Source organism: Topomyia yanbarensis, chromosome 2 (assembly GCF_030247195.1).
Source record: "Topomyia yanbarensis strain Yona2022 chromosome 2, ASM3024719v1, whole genome shotgun sequence".
NCBI lineage: Eukaryota > Metazoa > Arthropoda > Insecta > Diptera > Culicidae > Topomyia > Topomyia yanbarensis.
In genome coordinates, this window is record NC_080671.1 from 64530003 (window position 1) to 64552881 (window position 22879).

Below are 22879 nucleotides of genomic sequence, written 5' to 3' on the forward strand. Positions count from 1 at the left end.
TGTTCCGAAAGACATGAATCCGCCAAACTATCCGGAGCTACGCCCGGTGGAGCAGTACTGGGCAATGATGAAGCGGGAACTTCGGAAGAGCAAGAAGACAGTCAAAGACGAGAGGGACATGTTAACAAAATAGAAAAAAACTGAGAAACTGGTACCGGATGACACATCCGCATCAAGCGAAAATGCGTTCAATTTTACACTCAAGGCTCCATCGATTAACTTTTCTTTTGATTTTTGAAGTAAATATATGTATAAAACTACCCTAAAATTTTGGTTTGATTTTAAACATTATAAGAAAATTAGCATGACATTTTCGGTGTCGCAATAATTTCGTGTTCGCCCTTTAGCGTTCACTAAATCATCGAGGCGATTTGCAGTTTTTGAAATCATGGGCGTAGTAGATCGTTGATGATCGTGATTACATGTCCACCTATGTGCATAATGGCTATGGGCTCGAGCGTTTGTAAGTTAACGTATTCGATTATGTTGATTTTTGTATCTCGCGGATGCTAGCGTGTAACTTCGCTTGTATACATTCGATTTTTTAACTGCGAGCCCATTCCAATTTTCGCCTGTGCTTTTGAATGATCGCGTGGACCGTGAATGATACTTAATTTTCAGTATTCGGTTCAGATGCTAGAAGCGAGTGAGTTCCCTGGTATCACTAGTTTCCGGTCGTGGCGCCATAGAACGTGTTGTCTAGTTGCTATGAGCGTTATTTTTTATTAGTACAACTGAACGCATTGATCTATGTTGCTAGAGCCGAGATTTGAGACTTCCGGAGTTAATCAATTCATGATCGCGTGAACATGAGCGTTTGTAGGTTCACATTTGGCACCCCTTGTGTGTAAATTAATAAGTGCTGAACGGTTCACTTTATCACCGGAGGGTAATCCTGTTTGGAAGATCGCAGACGTAGGTATGCGGGGTTTATCGCGAAGTACCTGCAAAGATCTTTTGATATTTTGTTATCTTCGGCAGTCCTGGCATGGGACATTCCAAGTTAAAGAGTTCCGAAGCTGGGCTCATCGCCAAGGCCAGGGTACCTCCAACAAGATCTTGGCCCTAAAACCACTTTGTACACGAAACGTTATCTATTCATACCATATCATGTCGTCCTATGCAGAGTTACACATTTTCAAATTCATTGAATGAAAATTGATCATATTCATTATTTTATTTATTTTATTTATTATTTCAATATTCAGTGGCGAAACTGAAAACGTCAAACGAACCAACTGCTCATTCATTCAATGCAGATTTTCATTCATCTCCGATTATTGTACGAGGTGAACGTGCAACAACGAATAAAACGCTTCAGGCCTTGGCACAATATAAGCGATGATAATTAATATTTTATGCTTTAGCAATATTTGAAAACATTTACTTGGAGAATTGGTGAAATGAATATTATTGTACGATATTCAACTGAATGAATAACATGGATTTTTGAATGAATATTCTTTCTATTCATCATGAGTCGCATCAGGTTCATTTTCAGTCCTCATAAAAGACGTTCGATTATTTTGAACTCTAATCCTATGTCCGAACCCCAATCAGAAAGGATCCATAGTGTTAGTAAGATCGTAACGCTAGCCATGAAACATCCTGTATACTGCGAATCGTTACGTACTGTTCACTCTCTTTCAAATGATACCCACATTCTCACTATTTTTAGTAACCTGAAGTCGCAATCTTGGATTTCAAAATGGCGGTAATCGTCAATTTTTGGGTTCTGCTGACCACCCCCTTTCAAATGACACCCTTATTAATGGTGGCTCTTACTATTTTGTTGTAACCGTAAGTCGCCATCTTGGATTTCAAAATGACGGTAATCGTCAATTTTTGGGTTCTGCTGACCACCCCCTTTCAAATGACACCCTTATTAATGGTGGCTCTTACTATTTTGTTGTAACTGTAAGTCGCCATCTTGGATTTCAAAATGACGGTAATCGTCAATTTTTGGGTTCTGCTGACCACCCCCTTTCAAATGACACCCTTATTAATGGTGGCTCTTACTATTTTGTTGTAACCGTAAGTCGCCATCTTGGATTTCAAAATGACGGAAATCGTCAATTTTCGGGGTCTGCTGACTACCACCTTTCAAATGACACCCATATTGATGGTGGTTCTCACTATTTTGTGGTAACCGGAACTCGCCATCTTGGATTTCAAAATGACGGTAATCTTCAATTTCCGATACCTACTGACCACCAACTTTCAAATAACTTCCACATTGATGATGGTTTCATTGATTTGTGATAAAAAATTTCTGAACCCCTTAGGATCAAAATGGAATATTTTTCCTCTCAGGGCAAAAGTGGTATATCATTTTAACCCATTTTTGCGCTAATGTTTTTTTACCCATTTCTTCGCTGTTGTGCTATCTTATGACAAACGCCATTTTGGGGTAAACTGATTTAGACATGCAACATTACTTGTCTGAAAAATCTCTACAAAGTGGCGTTTTCAGAATTTTGACATTCTGTTTGGGTACTAAGATATACTGAGAAATTCTATGATTTTTGTTTACAATTACTGTGATTGGGGTTTGGCGCAAGCTATCTTGATATATAGGATGTTTTTCTATGTAAAACTGTCTGAGAAACAGAATGGCATAATCATTTTCAAAACAAAAACACACGATTTGTGAAAAAGATACAGTTTAACTTTACAACTGAAAATATAGCATATTTGGCAACACTGTAACCTTAAATAACTATTTTTTTCTAGATTCCCTGACTCATTTCCTTTAAAATGCATCTTACCGATTGTTCATAGACCAAATGAAGCCAAAGATATGAATAAAAGTTAATAATTGATGATTTTTTTATATGGAAAATTTTCCATGCACGATTATGACACGCCATACAAATTTTGTCATCAATACACACCTATGACACGTGTGAGTGCGACTTTTGTTTACATTTTCAGTAACAACTCGCAACATAATCAACCGATCTTCGTAATATTTGAGAGATTAATACAGAATAGATAGAAGCATCAATTGTCTTCTATGAAGTGTTTCTATCATTTATAAGTTTGAAGATATTCAATTTCAAACTTTAAAAATCGTTTTTCTCGAAATGTGCTAAATGGCGCTTGTCATAAGATAGCACAACAGCGACGATTTCTGCTCTGACTGGTACTTAAATCGGTTTTGCTCATAATAAAACGTATACCATTTTTGCCGAGTGAAGGCGCTTTAACCTAGGCTTATTAGCCAGGGCAAGGTGTAAATACCTCTGTCCAGGGCCGCCGAGAGGGGGGGGGGGGGACCGGGGTGTTTCCCCCCGGGCCCGGAGTTCTGAAGGGGGCCCGGATTTTTACGAGAAACTAAAATTTTGACAAATACTTTTTCGACAAAAATTTATTTGAGAATGCAATTAAAAATTCAATATCTTGTGCATGAGGTAACTAGAATAGCGAAAATTCTAAACTACTGCATATTTGGTATCAACTATGTTTATAACAACCTAATTCTCGCATCGAAACAAGATCAGACTCGAGTGGGCATAGCGAAATTTGTACATTGAATGTCATGTACGCAGCTCACCTGGGTTCGAATCCCAACCCCGCACACAGGAATATAGATTTTTTATAGGAAAATTCCGAACCAGAAGGAAGAAGCGAATGACCCCTTAATCGAAACAAAAATATGATCAGACTTGTAAGGGTTAAACAATTAAATTTTTTGATTAGAAGTCATGAGCTTGTCTTCAAATTTTGCCAATATGAAATCGATTTTTTTGTTCTATTGAATTTCCAATCTTCGAAAGCGCTGGATTAGTATCGAAAGTTATTATTGAAATCCTGCTTAGGGTTGCAACATCGGTTTTTGGAGGCGAATTCCGTGTCTTCGTTCAGGTAAATCCGAATTCGCCCGGAAGAATCCACTAGATTATTTTGCAACTTTGCGTTGCCTTTTTCTCTACCAGAAATCGTTTTTTTGGGGCGTAGATTACGATTTTGATGTCAGATTTTCAAAATTCAAAATGGCGGATGCAAAATGGCCGACATTTTAATTTAAATATTAGTAAATTTTCACAAATGAATGGTTTTGATGGTTCCAGTGTATGCCAATAACGTTTATAATGTATCGAATTTTAAATGGTGTGTAGTTAAATGATAGAATTTATTGATTTGCACGCAATAATTTATTTGGGTGTCTAGATGATGTAGCTTTTATGAGAATTGATGTTATTAGTTTTTTCAAACTATGTATTTGGAATATTATACAACATAGTTATAAAACTTTTCAACTCTGTACGATTAATATTCAATTGCTGTCCGATGCACATATTTCTCAAAGTACGAAAAATAGTATTTTTTTTAAATTATAGAAAATAAGCCTATTCTACGACGAAACGCATGGAGTGAAAATTGACAAAAAGTTTGCATGCAAATTGTAGGAACTAAAAACGAATATGACAAAAAATGAAAACAAGTGAAATTAACTAAGATTCATAGTTTTATTTAAATTGTTAGACCGAGGATTTGTACAAAGTTCATTATTACGATGAAGCGCCTATTTAAGTACATGCGTTATACTTGGTCAGAACATGCTTGTACCACTTCCTGGTATAGTTTATAGCAACCCCTTTTTGTTGTCATGCTTGCTGACATACTACGACTGACAACCTTCTCACGAACAAATTCGCCAAGCTGGAGTGTACGCCAAAGCGAAATTTTTAACCAAATCACGGCCGGAGTATTCCTAGTATTCTTTTACACTACTCTGCCCTCACTCATTACTGATTTTCGCTCGTAGAATCCAGTCATATATTCCACCTCTAGATTTGGTTTGCTTTGCATGATCAAACGTCATAGTTGCCCGGTAACGTTTAACCATGGTATTCGTTAACGGTTTTTGAAATTTGGAACCTTTGGCGATCACTTCTGCTCACCCCGTTAGTTTTCAATATGAATGACCAAAATTATTTACGTCTTTTGCGTTCAACTTTTGATAAATTTTGAAAATGTTAATGAATCTCGATGAAATTTTCACCACTTAATACACAATTATTCCTGCTCAAAATGCAGTATTGTGCGACTCGCTATGACAACCGGAGGTGCAGTAGTAATTAAAAGTACGAGTCTAAATTTTGAACCGAAAATCTTATAATCCATCTTCGTCTCCAAAGATTACTCAAAAACGTACAAATTCGGGCAAGAATGCTATAGTGTTCCAAATGGAGAATCGTTCAAGACACATAAATTGCCTTGAAACATAGTGGACATACGTGGACAAAAAAAGTATTTCAATAATTTTGCAAAAATGTGTGCTTAAACCGTCTGCTACAAAATCGTGAAAGTTATTGACATTTTCTATAAACAAACAAAATAATATCTTTTGACATCAATACATATAAATAAAGTACATATCTTTAGCATAACTTTCCATTATTCCATATTCGAAACCGGCATTTTTATCAAAATCCAGCTACATTTTAATAATACTGATATTTCGACGGCTCGATTAAAAAAAAGATGAGCAAAACGCGATGATTTAAACTGTTTGGATATGCCAACACCTCAAATATGGAAATTTTGGAGCGTTTCACTTACAATAGCATGCGGCAGCACCATCTGAAGGACAATATATGGAGTGTGATTTCACACCCCGTGTTTGTTTACTGAGGAGCAGAGCAAAGCTCGCTCGGGTTATCCTTCACAGCGAGAGTGGCTGGTGCTTTTAGATTCTTTGTGAATATCCTAGGAAGCGAAGTACTACACCCAACTAAATCAACAAAACTGTTAACAAATGCAAAAACATACAACTAAATGTGAACGGCACAGAAAGGTGGAGAGCTTTACCAAAACATTACACTCTACGCTGAATGTGAAGAAAATAAGATATTTTTCCTCCTAGTGCTACGAGCTACTTAAGTAACAAAACAGTGCATATTTATTTGTTTTTAAGTGATTTATTCAATAAAAAGCAATGGAAGCACTCCAAAATTCTGTCGAGTGATCACTTTAATTCGAAATTCTAATTGATTTCAATGCATACCCATGTGTCTCTTGAAGTCTATTCTCTGCTCAGTAAAACTCTGCTGGTCAAAGTACCATTAGAGGCGGTAACCCTACCTCTATTTGAGAGCTCAATTGGCCAAATAAGTCTTAAAAAACTCTTGATAAACCACAATAATTCGAAATTAATTTAAAAATTCAAATTTAAAATTCAATATATTTGGTTTGCCGTTCATTGTTACAAAATCCATAAAAAAACCATTTTCAGATACGAGATGATACCGATACGTTTTTGTCAAGGGATCGCACTCAAATGACGTAGCTTTTTTCTGTAGTTTTCGACTACCAATTCCCCCTTGCAAAGAGGCCAGGGATGGGAAAGATGCGTTTTGCAGTTCTTTCAAATACGGCCTTTTATCAACATTTTCATTATAACAGGTGTGCTAACACACCAACACAAATAAGAGAATAATTCATGTTTTTATAGGATTATGAATGTTTTTGAAACCAGAATAGCGTAAAATTCAACCACAACCCTTATTTGAAATTTGATCCAAGTTTCTCATTTTTTCCATTTTTTATTCCTACATGGATTTTTTATATTTTGTTAAAATTTCATTGATCTATTTTTACAAGGTGTGGATTATATTTGAATTTCTACAATCTTAAGATTCTGCTTTTTCATCTATTTCCGTACTTTTATTTTATCCATCTTTTTGCAATCCTTATTTTTGCTTTTTTCTATTGCTATCATTTTCACTTACTTTAATTTATAGTTCTCTCTCTATTATCTCATTTCAATCGTAATTTTTCGAGAAAATTCTGCTTTCTTTATTTTATTTTTCTTATTGTTTCATATTTTAATACCCTGCTTTTTATTTGTTTCTTTTGTCATTCCATCTAATTTTTAGAATTTGTCTATTTACTACATTTATTCTTATCATAGCCTTTTTCTATTTCCCTTTTTTATATTTTTTCCATTTCCAAAAGCGATTTCACTTATTCAAATTCAATTCCAATTTGTCTTATTGTTTTATTTTTTACCTTTCTCCTATTTTCTTCCTTATTTCTAGTTTTTAGCTTTTCGTTTTTCGTAGTTTTATTTTTTCCCATTGTTCATTTAATATAATTTTGTTACTATGTTTTAATTGCCGCAAGGTTCTACTGTATCGATTTTGTTGGCTATTTTCGGCAAATTTGAGACTAAGAGAAACGAAAGCAATGAAATTGAAAGACGGATAGGTATTCTAGAGCGAATCAGTTATAAACTTAGAACGGAAAACTAGAACTAGGCAGGCTCATATGGGCATGATCGAAAGGAAATGTGAAGAATTCTTTGCCTTCTGCAGAGTAACCAGTAACGCCCAACTCCTACTCTGCAGAAGGCAAAGAATTCTTCACATTTCCTTTCGATCATGCCCATATGAGCCTGCCTAGTTCTAGTTTTCCGTTCTAAGTTTATAACTGATTCGCTCTAGAATACCTATCCGTCTTTCAATTTCATTGCTTTCGTTTCTCTTAGTCTCAAATTTGCCGAAAATAGCCAACAAAATCGATACAGTTAATATAATTTTATTGATTGTTTATACCTTTTTCTTAAGATTTAATTCGTTATTGTTATTTCTTCATTGTTTCCATTTAACCTATTTTGAAAGTACTTTTTCTGTTGACCATTTTCCTATACGTTTACAATGACTTTTTATTTTCCTAAAAACATTTGATTTATCTTTTTTGACACTATGCGCACTTGTTCTTCACTTTACATTTAGTTCGTTGTTTGAATTCGTTTCAAATTTCATTTCTAGTGTTTTTTCTGTTCTTTAAATAATTTAATCCATTTTATTCATTTGCTTCGTGTTAATTTTTCTTTTTTTTTTTTTGATTCTATAGTATACCATGTTGGCTTTTTTCTACCATTTTTTGTTTTCCATTTTGTCTGTTTGCTCCGTTTTTGTTCAATACTTCCAATTTTCTTTACTTTTTCGTCTTTTCATCATTCCAATTTTCCTGTTTTTAAAAATTTTACGGTTCGTTCATTTTTTAAATTTCTCTATGGTTATTTTATTCATGTTTTTTATATATACTCCTCTAATTTTATGCATTCTGAACGTTTTATTTACCTTTTCTATTGTTTTAAATATTGCTTGTTTTTAATGTTAAATAAATTTCATTATTCTTGATTTATCGAGTTTTTCAGCTTTATTCATTTCTTATATTTCTTTTTAGTAGTTTTTTCATTTTCATTGATTTTTGAAATTTTTCCTACTTTTCTATCGATTTTTAATTATTTTCACCATTTGTGCAATAATGTTCGACTTCTTTAATCTTCGCAATATGTTTTTCTAGTTTCCTGTTTTCTTTTATCTATTTTTATAGATTTTATTTTGGTTTTTTTTTTGATTTAATATTTTTTGATTGACATTGACATTAATTTGTTTATTTGGTTGATTTTGTTGTTTTTAACTCTTTTGTACATTCTTTTAATATTTAGTTTTCCTATTGGTTTTTTAAAGATGGTCGCCGTTGAGCTATTTTCATTTTTTGTAATTCCTACATTTTCAATCTTTTCATTTCCTTACTTTTATAAATGCTATTGACAAAATGGCGCTTTTCAAAGTCACCAAAACTGTCGAAAAGGAATTAAAAAACTCCCAAAGTATAAAAACTCTACGTTTTTTCCTTCATTTGCACTACAAACAACTAGAGCTAAAAACTGGTACATTAATATAAAATTTCAGTGTACTATACATAGTTTCAGTGAACTCCAATGGGAAATCAAACAACTTTTTTATACTCAGGCAATACATAGTGGTGGGGGCCCGTACGTTGGACCCTCCGGGCCCGTATTTTCTCTCTGCGACCCTGCCTCTGTCCCATCCCAAAGGACCAAAGGAGTGACATTAACCTTCTTAGCCAAGTCACTTCCAACGATTTATTATATTCCCTTTAAACTGAAACGGTCGGTACGGTTGTCCTCGTTTCTTCCTCCTTTAAGATTCAAAACAATTCGTTAATTAAATTATTCACTAAATGAATAAGTTAATTGCCGTCTAATTTTGAAACATCTTCAAACCCAACTCTGCACAGTAGGCGTGGCCGTTTTAATATTTGCGACATATGAAAATATGCTCCAAATATGTTAACAAGAAAAATACTACGGACTGGTGGTTGTGTTTTCCAGGACGTTTTTCAATACAGGCTGTGTAAGGGTTAGAATAGAATTCGAATAAATTATGTGTTAATTTGGACGGTGTATAGCAAATTGTAATATATAGAAGAGTTAGGTAGAACAGGATGCGATAGTTGTAAAAGATTGAAATTCATTCGCGAATTATACTGCACACTCTTGAGAAAAGCTACTTTTTTAATGTCACAGTCTTTTCCTGTACACAATCATTTGATTTTTTTCTAGCTGGACACACGGTGATAATCAAATTAACTCCGAAGATAAAGTGTTTTATCAATGTTATGGTACCGATGGGTTTTATTGCCTGTATGATGGGTTAACTTTATAATACTAATTGCTATAAGATGAAACGCAATTTTGGTTGAGTGACACAAAAAACTTCCTTTTCCTGCAGTAATACCACTTTATTTTAATACAGAAAATGTGCGCATTATCGTTAAAAACAAAATGCGAAATTCAAACGAAAATAGTAATTGATATTTGAAAATAATACTATCTGAAAAAAATCAGATTATTTATTAATCAAACTTGGCATATAACTAGAAATACAGCAAAAACGTACAAATTTTAGTAAACCGCTTTAATGTAGTGAAAATCTTCGAAGTCAAACTTATTCTAGGAAAAAAAATCATAAAACCATTCGAAAAGCGACATATTCTACACGAATGACTGCCTCGCCCAGGGAAAACATTTCCCGCTTCGACAAGTCACTAATGAACCTCCATTCACCGACCTGAAGCGCTCTCGTTTTCTGCAGTTTTGCTTTCTCGAAAATATAATTAATTTTATCAACAATTCTCGCTCGCGCACCTGCTCCACGATTATTAAAACGAAATCCCATCTTTTCTCTACTTCTCATTTCAGGATATCACCTGCCTTGGTGGTTGGACCGGCCGCCGATTATGAAACGATGCTGTGACCCAGCGACTCCTGTGAGCACCTTGGATTTGCATCTGCTGCTGTTTCCAGGAAAATTATCCGCATCAAAAACCTCCCCGGCTTCGGGAGGCAGTGGCAGCAGTAGCAGCAACATCAACAACCGGGACGTTGGGAGGAGGTCCTCGTTATCGTAGCGTTAGAGAAAAAAAGGGCCTCGGTTTGACATTTGTACTGCCAACAGCATACAATCGTCATCATCACCGCTGAATACTTGTCGTCTGAAGTGGGCTGTATCTGTTCGTGTTTCTCGAGAGCTGAAAGGGCAGGAAAACTAGGAGCAAAATAGAAAACGAGGAGTCAAAGATTATGACTCGGTCATGATTTTCATCCTCTTCGTTTGACGCTGATGAAGATCTGCTGCGGCGGCGGTGCTGCAGTCGTTGCAACGTGCCGGATAAAAGTGCAAGCACTGGAAATTGAGTGCGGCGATTGTGTAGTGCCATCACGCCCCACGTCGAGTGTTGGGCTGAGATTCGGAATGAAACTGGAAGACAAATAAGGTTCTTCCAACATTGTGGAACCGGGCCGGACATCGTGGATAGGGCAGGCAGATAGCGGGGCTAAATTAAAAAGCTGGTTCCTACCGCCACCGAGTCTGGTTTTTTTTGGTGTTGGTGAGTGAGCGGAAGATGTGAAGCAGCAAGAAAATTTATACATTAGTGTTTAATTCTGTACTTTGAAATAGGGAGACTGGAAGCTGGACGAAATAACGAAAAACAATAAAAATGGAAATGCAGACAACCCTCGTGTGCCCGGGAAGTGAGGGAAAAAAGCAACACAAGCGGTGAGATTTATTTCGAAAGTTATGCCACCTAGTGGTTGAAGTGTGGGGTTTGAAATACCAGACGGGCGAAGTGTGGATGAACAAAAAAAAAAAAGAAAATCAACATTAGCAGGGTGAAGTGCCCAACGCAAAAAGTTCAATCCAAATTTTTCTCGCCAGAAAATTCAATTTTGCTTCGGTTTCCGTGGAGAGGCGAACGAAGTGATGCGTTTATATTTTCTGCGGCTTCGAAGTGAACCATAAATAAATAATTGCCAATTTAAGCAGCAAGGCCGCCTGGGAATCGTAGGTGGTTGTTACGCGGAAAAGTTGGAAAATGAAGATTCCAATTAGTGAGTTGTTGATATATCGCCGACGAAAAAGTTGAAGCATGACAGGTGCCAGTCTGGAAAGAAGAGCTACAGCTTTGGATAAAATGTGGCTAAATCTGGTGATTTTAGGTGCGTTATTTAACATGATGCGCCTGATGACTGGCGTGGACGGTTGTCCGTCTGAGGTGTGTGTGTGCAAGTGGAAGGGCGGTAAACAGACGGTGGAATGCGGTGGAAGGTCACTTAACCGAATACCGGAGGGAATGGATCCCGGTACACAGGTCCTGAACTTTTCCGGCAATGGATTAACTATCCTGCAAAGCGAACGCTTCAAAAGGATGGATCTCATAAATCTACAGAAGATATATATGGCTAGAAACCAACTAATAAAAATTCATGATCGAGCTTTCAGGGGGCTCACCAATTTGGTGGAGCTTGACCTGTCGGAAAATATGCTTTCGGTGGTACCGACGGAAACATTTGCCGACTATCCAGCATTGATGCGGCTATCTCTCAGCGGGAATCCAATTCGAACATTGAGAACTAACGGGTTCAAACATCTCTCCTTTCTTACAACTCTAGAAATTAGCAATTGTCAGATTGAACTGATCGAAGACGAAGCATTCATTGGAATGGACAACCTGGAATGGCTTCGGTTGGATGGCAACCGAATAGCCACTATTCAGGGAAACCATGTTCTACCGGAATCCCTACATGGAATCAACCTGCAGGCAAATCGATGGCAGTGTGACTGCCGTTTGCTTGATATTCACACCTGGTTGAACAGTTTTAACGTTCCTCAGCGGGAGGAACCGAAGTGTTCCGGACCACTTCGGCTAGCAGGTCAAGTAATCAGAAGCATTCAGCAGGAAGACCTAGCCTGCCTCCCCGTTATTACACCGGATTCACTGTATCGAGAGATCTCCGAAGGTCGGAACATGACACTGACGTGCAAGATCTCTGCCACCCCGGAAGCTTCCATATCTTGGTGGTTTCAGGGACAACTGCTTCAGAACGACAGTCTGCTAGCGCCTAATCTACATCTCTCCCACTACAGCGAAGACACAGGCGAGGAAAAACGAAGCGAGCTGCTAATTTTCAACACCAGTCCGGATGATAATGGGACGTTCTTCTGCATAGCGGAAAACTCAGCGGGACGCGTTCAGGCAAACTACACGTTACATGTTATCGTGAAGGAAGAACCGGTAGTGGAGGAGGTTACCTTCTCGCAGGAGTATTTGTTACTCATCGTGGGCGCTAGTGCTGCCACAGGTTTTCTACTATTCCTCATTGTTTGTACGATCATATGTAGATGTAGTAGGCGTAGCATCAGACGAGATGCCAGTAAGAAGGCTCGCGGGAAGTCGGCTTCAGATACGGCCGGTAACAGCCAAAAGTGTTCATCAATCACCAATGATATCGGAGAGCCGTTGACGTGCGCAAAGATGAACGGATCAGTGGCATTAAGTGAAAGCAGTCCACAGGATGTTGTTTTATATTTGAACACTGGAAACAACCACGACAAAGCTGGATTGAACCAGTTGGCACTCGGTGGGCCGGGACAGTTTTGCAGTCCGCCATCAGCTCGCAGTTATCAGGATCAGAATCCTGATCTGATCAACGATGCGGAAAGTGGGAAGATTCGAGGGCGAGCCGATGCGTTGGATTCGGATATGGGCGAGAAGGATTCCGATGGGCAGAGTAGTGTTCAGGACGCTAGTAGTGAAGCTAGTTATCAGCAGAACTATTTCCAGCCACCGATGGGAGTACGACCCATGGGTCCACGGTTCACTGCCATGTCGACACTGCCAAGAGGAATGAATAAAGACATGTACCAACACCAGGTGGACATTCATCTTAGTCCGGGATGTTTCCTGGATCAAAATGGTTTCCCCATCGATCTGAATCTGATGGCTCAAGGTGGGCCTACTGTTAACTACTATCGAACGCTACCGCACAATCGAGGACAGAAAGGACAAGCGAAAGTTCGCTACTCAAACGACGCTGAGTTCATAACACGAACATCACAAACCTATCAACTGTACGGTGGTCCTACGGATGTTCGATACACGGCCGAAGGATATCCTCAGCAGCCGGGTGATGACACTACGGGTACAAGTCAATTCCCTTCGCCACCGGAAGGATACAAGCTCGAACCGACCGGAGTGAAACAGTTGACCTACATGAACGCTCCGGCAGCATTCTGTGTTGGTCCTGCGCCTCCCCAGCAGTGGCCATCGTTCCTGCCTGGTTATCACCCACAGTTGCTACCGATTTCCGGCCAGACAGGCCCCGATTTCAACCGTTACTTACCTCCACCGGCGCTGAACTCCCAAACGGTGCCCTGTAGCAGCAGTGGATCGGCACCGGTGCCGGTGCTGAAAAAGTGCGTCGGTGCTCAAACCACCGAGCTGATGGATAAGGATGTGATACCGGAACAGCGCGAGGAGGAAGAGGAAGCGGAATGCGAAAGTGGCACCAAGTTGAGGCACTTGTCTGGACCGCTGGCGGACAGTCCGGATGAGGGTTATGTCGGCGACAGCCATGAAACGACGGATATTTGACATAGGATGAAGCCTCCGCTTCTGGAGCACACTAAACTACACTCCTCCGGCTCGTTACAGTTAGAATCGGATGATGTACCGTTATAAGAGTGCGATTGCAGAACGTAAGGAAAGCAGCAGGAGGATGTTATAAAGTGTACTAATGTTAGGTGAACCAATGTGTTTGTTTAGGAAACTAGGACTCGGACTGCGAGAAGAGGTGGTAGTTTGCTGTTTGTTTTCGGTAATCTGAACCGGTTCTGTTGAATATCATCATGCAACCGCTTCTGTGAAAGATTGTCGTCGCTTTCAGGCAGAAATAGTTAGTTTTCATATTTTTCGGCAACCTGTTAAAAAAGTTGGGTTCATTTGACAGAATATTTATAATCTTTGGTTTACACGTAATTTACAATTCGGTAGACAATTCCTTTCGAATGTTTTAATTTAAGCTTGAGATCACACCATTTGCAATATGGATCGTTTTGATTCGTTTGGAATAACACTGACAGATAATCATTGTTTCGTTTTGGAAAATTGTTGTTAATCTTCCGATATGAGGTCTGGTAGAAACATTAATTTTTATTTTAATCTTAGTTTTTCGTTTGTAAAACTCAGTGGGACAATCGGACCTTCCGAAGCAAAAATATTCGCATAACTAATTAAATTAAAGAGAGCTTAGTACAGGCACAGAAAAATGTTTTCAAACATATTTCTGTTTTGTGTAAAAAATTGACTATTGAGCTGTCCATGTTCTACCAGGTCAGGGTTCTTTTTCTGAAAAAATAAAAAGAAATCCGTATGGAGTTTCAATTTAGTGGATGTCACTGCCAGAATATCACCACCACTATTTCAGAATGTTTTGTTGATGAAAACAATTCTTCTTCTTAGTGCCACATACCTTTGAAAACGAAGCTCTACTAAGCCCAACGGATTTATTCAACTTATTAGGATATAATAAAAACCCATGTTGAGGCTCAAGATCAAAAAATGATGCGGAAATCGTTGGATACTTTTCCAAAAACAGATCAGCCAAAATTATGTTTAGGAGAGCACAATCTATAGTACTTTTTCCACTTTGTAATGAATATTTCATATCTACTTTGTACGTTGAGAGCTAACATCTCAAAATAATTAGTTGAAAGTCACTTGTAGATTTGGTATAACCATCGTCACATAGACGATTTAAAGCTAAACGTTTAAATGATCAAAGAAGATATACTTAAGATCAGAAAAAGAGGGTTTCAGCTCATTATTCGTGATCCAGATACCCAACTCAAATATAATAATGTCGTAGCAGAGAGTGACATCTAACATCTTCCTTGTACTAGTTTCTGCATATATGAAATCATCTTCTGCATTGAGGCTTTGTAAACCATAACCCCATATTAATATCTGAGTAAAGGGACCTAGACATCACTGAATGCATACATACGTTAGGCATACCGTCGTTATGGACCAAAAGTCAGACTAGATTAGCTCCATATTTTAGGAAACTTGTGACACGCAATGTCGTCTCATTGTTTTCATGATTGAAACGGCATGAGAGGTGGAAGAAAAAGTTATGGAAAATGACAAATACAGCACAAAACAATAAACAGTCTGGGTTTGCACTCTCGAAGAAACAATCTACGCTTCTGATACAACCTATAGCTCTTTACCAAACTGGGTTGCTGAGTTCTTCGACTTGAGTTCGACATGCGATTACTGTTGCCATTATTATTATTATTATCATTTTGCTTTAAGGACATTATACAAACGAGCCACAACATAACTCCTACACCACACACACCCCTCTCGCTGTCTAACCATGTACCTGACATGAGCTAATATAAAAATACGTTTTTCAACCCACTAACCTTGCCGGTGTGCCACGAAACTGCTACTTCAGGAAGCTAGAGCATTTTCCTATACAATCAACCCAAGTTTTTGACGGAATGCCATCTGTAGTTCATATTTTGTGCGAAAATATCACCCCTCATCACTTGTGATTTCTTTTCGAAACACTCTTATTTTTCTTCTTCTCATTTTCAATTCACTTTTTCAAATGCACTTTGACTGCACACTCCACTGCAAAAACACCCGAAAGAAATAGTTTACTAACAAAACTTTGAATTTTCTGCTGCTGTGCTGATGACCGAAGGAAAATATCCGAAAACGCTCATTTGCGCGTTTGAATTTTCACTTCGAGTTCTATTTTTTCTCAATGTAAACAAGCGAGGCGCTGCCTAGCAACAAGCGTGCGTTCCTGGCTTCCACATATCTTCACGTTAACCACATAGGGTTATTCGCCCCGGGAAAAAGATCGTTACAATGCATTTTACAAAGTTTATTTTATCTTCGTTTCACTTAAGTTCGTTGTGCTCAATGAAGGAAACATCTAGCCAGGGGCGCAACTGACGCGCCCCAGCACCCGATTCAGGTGTGGCAGAAGGCCCGCTCAGCATTAGTGATAGCTGAGTTTGCCGATTGTGACAGTCGAAAGCGCCGCGGTAACACCTCACCTGTACTCGGTCCGGGTGTAGCGTAGAATGACAAGAAAAAATGACCCCATCAGGCTACCCCTGAGTCGGTTCTTCGTCCCACATTTCTCCGCATAGAGGGCGCCAACACTAACTTGTCAACGGAGAGAAATAGAAATTAGGTTCTTTCTACAAAGTTGTAGAACAAGCCTTTTCCAGAAATTCTTGTGAATATCTCCATATTCTATCATATCAGTGTGGTGGAGGCCCCAATGAGCGATGCACAGTGGTCGGAAACGCCAAAAACGTGAACTTAATTCACTAGAGGCTAAACCGTCGAATATATTCACAGGGTGTCTTCCGAGGAATTGTTTATATGAATATTCCCCACAATCTGATAACAATTGAAATTAGGCATGGCTTACTATGATGGAACTAAAAAAATTAACTTTTTATACTGACGTGGTAAAAAGTTGCTGTCTTCGACAAAGTTTTAGAATTACTCATAGCGAAGAGTTTTGTTAAAGAACTTGAGCGTGTAGGACAAAAGATTATCGATTTTCTACGGCAACCCCCTTAAATCTAGTTTTTTATATAACTTTTTTCATTGTGACTTTTTGTGCAAATTATGTTCAAGACAAATGTGTAGGTATCAAAACTACATAATGTTTTCGAAGACTGTATGTAAAAATACTCATTCGTTTCAAAGTTATTGAAGATTTTTACATTTTTTTACACCAACTTCAACTACGTATAAGAAAGAAAGGTGCAAACCAAAATGCACGAACAGGCACCTTTTTCACTGTCTAAGCTATGCACAATAAAGGTAAAGAGGTTTGGTGCATGGCACTTTAGAACCCTATGAATAGGGTAAGCTTACTTTATCATATTTTTTTACTTTTTCCATACAAAAAATCAGCCAAAATTCGATGGTTTGGCCTCTAGTGAATTAAGTTCACGTTTTTGGCGTTTCCGACAACTGTGCGATGGTGGTAAGAAAGGGATTTGAGGGAAACGCGCTCGGATTTTAAAAGGTTGGCGTCCCTAAAGAAAGCAATTAGTGCATCTTCGATTACTAAGGCGAATCGAGGAGGACAGGACATGATGTTATCGCAGATCTTCAAACTCCGGCAGTTTAAGAGTACCCAAATAACCACATGCATTATAATGAAGCATTATTTTAACATCGATAATGTTCATTTGCTCTAAAACTACTTTCTTAAAGCAGTGCTACCATAACACAACATCCCAAATGTTTCAAGACATTGCCTCTTATGAGCAATGTAACAGGCATTATACACACCTTTAGAGCAACGGTTTAGTGTTTGATTGCATTGCATTTACAAATGCTTTGACGCTCTACTGCGCTACACTTGAAAAGCATATAATGCTTGAACTAAATGTTACGAAGTATTAAAATAATTTGACGTTTATGAAGAAAATGTTCTAATCAAAAAATATCAACCTGAAACAACATGGAGAGTAGTGTGGCAAAGGGACAATTTTCTACGAATGGGGCAAAAATATCGGAGCACTGAAACACCTATAGCTTTTAACCAATCCTATTTCCGTGGAGTAATACATGAAATTAAACAACACGACTATGCATCCCTATAATTTCCAACTCAGATGAAGCATATCATAGAGAAACCACTAAATGCTCAATATTTCATCTGCACAATTTGATGTCAATACTAACCATGTTTCGGAATCTCTACTAAAATTAATCTCTGCTTCGTTTGTTGATGTTTATATTTCGCGATTCGAGAGCCACACGATAAATACTAATCTACTCAAAAAATGCCAAATGTTTGCACCTCTCCTTCTATACCGACGTGTCATTGCATTAACAAAGGCTATATAATGTAAAACGTTATTCATATATTGCAAATATCATTCCGTCGGCAGCTATCCTCCACAGATAAGAGTGCTAACGACCTACCTCGTATGAAGCTGATGTCAGATGATCATGGTTCGGATCCCCTAAAATTAATTTAAAAAATCTGAAGGAATTTAAATTTTGTGGTGATGTTAATGTTGTATCTAACGAATAAGATAAGATAAGTTGAAAAAAGGAAAACGTTCATTTTTCCATTTTAATTATTTTCATTTCGACATTATATCAGCTTTATGTTGTGTTATATAACATCGATCTGTCAAAACGAAACAAACATTATTGCAGCATCTAGTAATGCTTTTAGCAGACAAAAGCTTTATAAGAGCGTTATTAATGTAAAATAAATGCTTTCTTTGACAGTTCTTACATCAGTCGCTTAATCGCCCTTTTCCACTTTATAAAAGCATTGGTGTTGCTTTTACAGCAATGAAGAATTTTATCGCATTCTACGAACGACTCATTTAAGACTGTTAACTTTGCATCATTTGAAGCGTCGTGGTTACTTGGGTACTCCTATGTCTGTCGTGTATTACAAGTTGCACACTTTGGAAGGTCGACGCGGGTGATATTATGAACATCCCACTCGACAGCGGGGAGTGCTCTTTGTTCAATCCGATTTTCGCGGTCAGTCTTTTTTTCGATATTGCCTTTCACCTTCTGACCGTAAATATTTGTAGGTTTCTCCAGTAAGTGACAAAGTGCTCTGAATGACCTTATAATGTGACCTTATAATCAGAATTCCCAAATGAACATCGAACACCATGTTCGCTTTAGTTTTGTGCTCATCTTAAACCCACATTTCGTGTGAAAACTCGTACCAAAACACGTACACATGGTCGTCTGCACAACCGAATCCCATGTACGTACGCGGTGTTCGTACACACAGGTTCTTGACACTAGTTTTCTCTTTCTATCACTTATCATCACTAATGTTGACTCATTCTGTTTTGTGTGTGCCGTTCTTGTGTACGCACACGGTGTACGTACACGGTGTTTAAACCTAAGTTTGCACATCGTTCGCTTGGGTTCGGTGTTCGAGGCGAGCCTGTTCACAAAGGCAAAGTAAGTTTAAGGTTGAACGCGTGCACGAAATTTTGTACACAGGTGCAAACTTATCGACGTTCATAGGAAGACTGCTTATAATGTCGGAATCGAGCTTATTCTTTAGTTATAATTGGTTAACATTTTTTTTAATAAAAACAATTGATAAATGCATTTGTTTCTAGCAATAGGTAATAAATAAATTTAAATTATTATAAGCTTCCTGCAAAGCTACGATGGGACCCTTAAAAGGATTCTTTTCCGCTGGGTACTCGCCGTAGCTTCTTGTCAAATTTTGTGTTTTGTCGGTCTCGTATTGTTTTTTTTGTTCTCAGCGTTTCCGCGATTCGTAACTTTGTTTTGTTGTGCTGACCTTTTTTTGTACGCTGAGAACTGACAAGCGGTTAGCATCCCCGTTATCGCGGATTCAGCTATGCCCGAGAACCCAGCATGTGATGGTCAAACGGCTCACAAGATTGCTCTATGGCTGGGACGTAGGAGAGGTCGGACTCCACTGATTTCAGCGTCGCGATCATCAAGAGGGAGTCGGAAAAGATCACTGTCTGAGTATCTTCAGGTTTCTTGATGGCAGCAGTAATAGCGGCGGATTCTACGGAGGTGATGGGCGAGGCGGTTCAATTCCACTCACACTCACTCCTACGCGTTCGCCAAAGTTCGAGATGTCCATATGGTGTCTGACAGCAGATACGAAGCCAAATTGGCTGCAATTTATGCGATACAGCGGTGCCAGGATATTGACTAAGCCTCCCCGAAAATGACTGGTCGTAGAACAGTCGTCAATGCGTACAGCTTCAATCTTCTGCAACAGCCGTTTTCCCGATAGCTACGAGTATCACATTGTCGGCGTAAACAAGCACGAATATGCGTTTCGGGAGCGTGGCGCAGATGGAATTCATGCTGGCCAAAAATAGTGTGAATGCTAGCATCGAGTCACGGGAACCCTATTGGCCTCCAATAATACATCCAATTGGTTTCCTCCAACGCCTACCCTGAAACTTCGCCACTGATGTATTCCTTGAGAAATCTACCCCTTTGATAAAGTTTCAATGAACACCCCATCGGTGCACTTATAGAAGTACTTCCTCACGTCATACCGGAGTCGCTTCCGGGATGCAAACTGGTGACGGTTGAGAAGATCTTGTTCCTCGAGGAGGGACGTCAGGCGTCTGTTTACCATTCTTTCCATCGTCTTTCTAATATATGGGAGTAGGCTGATGCGTCGTAAGTCATTCGGACTCCTGGTTTTTTTACATCATGAGCACGTTTCAAAGTTTTCTGGGAAGGTCCCACATCCCCAGATGATGTTAAATGCATCTAATGCACGCTTACCAACCGGGGGTAAAAGCCTTAACAGGGAGTAACAATTTTTGTCAAATCCGACAGAATTGCCCTGTGCTATATTCAACGCCATGACCAGTTCCATACCAGAAAACAGTTTGTTGTAGTCCTGGTTAGCATCTGGTGTGAATGTGAATGTGTACGGGTGGCTTCTATGCTCTTCTTCGTTCTGAGGAAAACGGGTGGGATGGAGCAGTCCATAGAGAGAAACACGAAGTGCTTTCTGATTTCACTAGTAATTTCAGATGACTCAATTATCTTGGTACCGTTGAACGTTAATGCGAAGTCATTTTGTCTTCTTTTGCTGCCCAGGGCATTCACCCTTCTTCACAGTTTCGGTGTTGGCGACTCAGAACTTATCCCATCAAGGATGGAAGCCTAGGCGACTTCCTTGGCTTTCGCAATAGCATGCCTAACCAATTTCGTCAGAAGGTGAGAATGCCAAGATCTCTCATCCCTTCGATAGTGGTCGAGTAATGAGAGATCTATATCTGATTACTTTCGCTACTTCTGGGTTTCATCAGTGAACCGTCCAGTTTAATGGTATTCTGTTGGTTTGGGAGCTGCATGGTTTTGTGGACTAAATCGTTGCTTCTGCAAGCTCTTCCGGAATCGATCGAAAGCATTCGACAAGTTGTCTTCGTATGTGGTTCAGCCCATTCGATCGTAGATCCAACGATGACGCCGATATGTCGGTAGCAGCAGATCATGGCAGACAACAGTGGGGAAATGATCGCTGTTTCCAATGTCGGCTAGAACCGACCATCCACAGGTTCCGGCGATGGAGCTAGAACAAATGGTGTAGGGGAACATGGGGAGACTTGACCAAGCGCAAAATTCTATTTTCGGCTATGGCGTCTTCTATTCGATTCTCAATTTTTTTTCAAAAATATTCTTATACTTGTTTCGATCCCTTAAGGTAATTTTAAAAGTTTGGAGAAAAAAATCCTTTCGTTGCAGAAAATATTACGTGATTAATAAATTTGCATCAAATGATGTAATTTTTTATCAAAATTTGTATGGACATATCTACTCGACTACTAGTTACTATTAATGTACTAATCTACCATCTTAATCCTTGTGAAGCAGTGAAATGATTTTACAGAAACTGGAACATTGGAATAGTTATTAGTAGAATTTACATGACATTGAACGCAATAACTAATGTTGGGGAGACTTGACCAAGATTTTATGGGGAGACTTGACCAAGTGGCGATCAGCTGAAGAAAGATAAAAAATTCTTAATATTTATTATGCTTTGGTATCTACTGTTAATGTTAATCACGCCATAAAAAATCCCACCCCAAACATAAGTCTTTATATTTTAATATTTGTAAACAAAGTTAGCAATAGTAGGACTGATTTCGTGACGTGTGAACATGCAATGCAAGCAGTACAGTTAATCCTTAAAAATAAATGCATTAAAAAAATTAAAATTTATCAAATGCAACTCTTTTATATTTTTTACTGCTACCTAAGGATCTCGACAATAGGGAAAAAAATAATTACAGTATGTTTTATGTTTATTATTTTTTGTTATGACTTTCAAAATTCTCTTGGTCAAGTCTCCTCACGCCTTGGTCAAGTCTCCCCGCAAAGGGGAGACTTGACCAGAAAAAACGATCACAGAAAAACTTTTGTAACTTTTCAAAAATTATATTAAAAATTCTGCAAAAAATCATAAAGACGCGCAATAACTTTGCGCATTATATCTGAATGACTTTTGAGGAATTGAAGGCTTTTTTAGAGATTTATGCAGTTTTAGCTGAAAACCTGGTCAAGTCTCCCCATGTTCCCCTAATCTAAGGTGGATAGGGATCTACTCCAGAGAATGGTAATAATGCTGTCATTTAGCATCACCGTATTTCTGTCTTCGACTGCCTCAACAATAGCGTTGCCGAGGTGGCAGTACCTCCTTCCGCCCCACGCTGCGTGATGGGCTTTGAAGTCACTCTCGGGGTTCTGCAGTTGCTTGAAGAGATTCCTCAATTTATTTCCAATGTCGCTGGCTTCCTAAGGGACGCCACTGTGCATTTTATGGGAAAGTTGATCTTTCTGGCGACCACAATCATATGAATGTACAATTGCACCGAATCGGACGATAAGTCCCTAGGCCAACCGTCTGATAGATGTTCAACGTTTTTAGCTGACTCCCAAGTGTAGAGGTTTCCGCTCTTTATGTGTTTCTCTCGGACGGCCAGGCAGATGAGCACGGAATGAGCAACAGTACATTTCAAGAATACAAGATTTGCTCTCAGGCCGTTGATGTTCCGCTAGATTAGCAGTGTTCATTTTGTTCCGTCTGGTAGTGTGCTACAACTAGGGCTGGAGCTACCATTCGTCGCAAGTCTACTACTCTACATTGGAATGGATCTAGCGGAAGTCG

The 22879-nt window shown here is 38.7% G+C and overlaps 1 protein-coding gene across 2 annotated transcripts in view; it reads left to right on the forward strand.

The window, feature by feature from the left end:
• The window catches only part of LOC131686263 (uncharacterized), a 209259-nt gene extending 186659 nt beyond the window's left edge, over window positions 1–22600 (forward strand). Inside the window, exons 2-3 of one of the 2 annotated variants that reach the window (XM_058970531.1) lie at window positions 10025–10713; window positions 10785–22600. In XM_058970531.1, the coding sequence (XP_058826514.1) occupies window positions 11254–13758 (2505 nt within the window). In that variant the 5' untranslated portion in view covers window positions 10025–10713; window positions 10785–11253 and the 3' untranslated portion in view covers window positions 13759–22600. Of the gene's footprint in view, window positions 1–10024 lie in introns of both variants that reach the window. The other variant, XM_058970529.1, reaches the window with a different exon arrangement.
• Window positions 22601–22879: the final 279 nt, after the last annotated feature.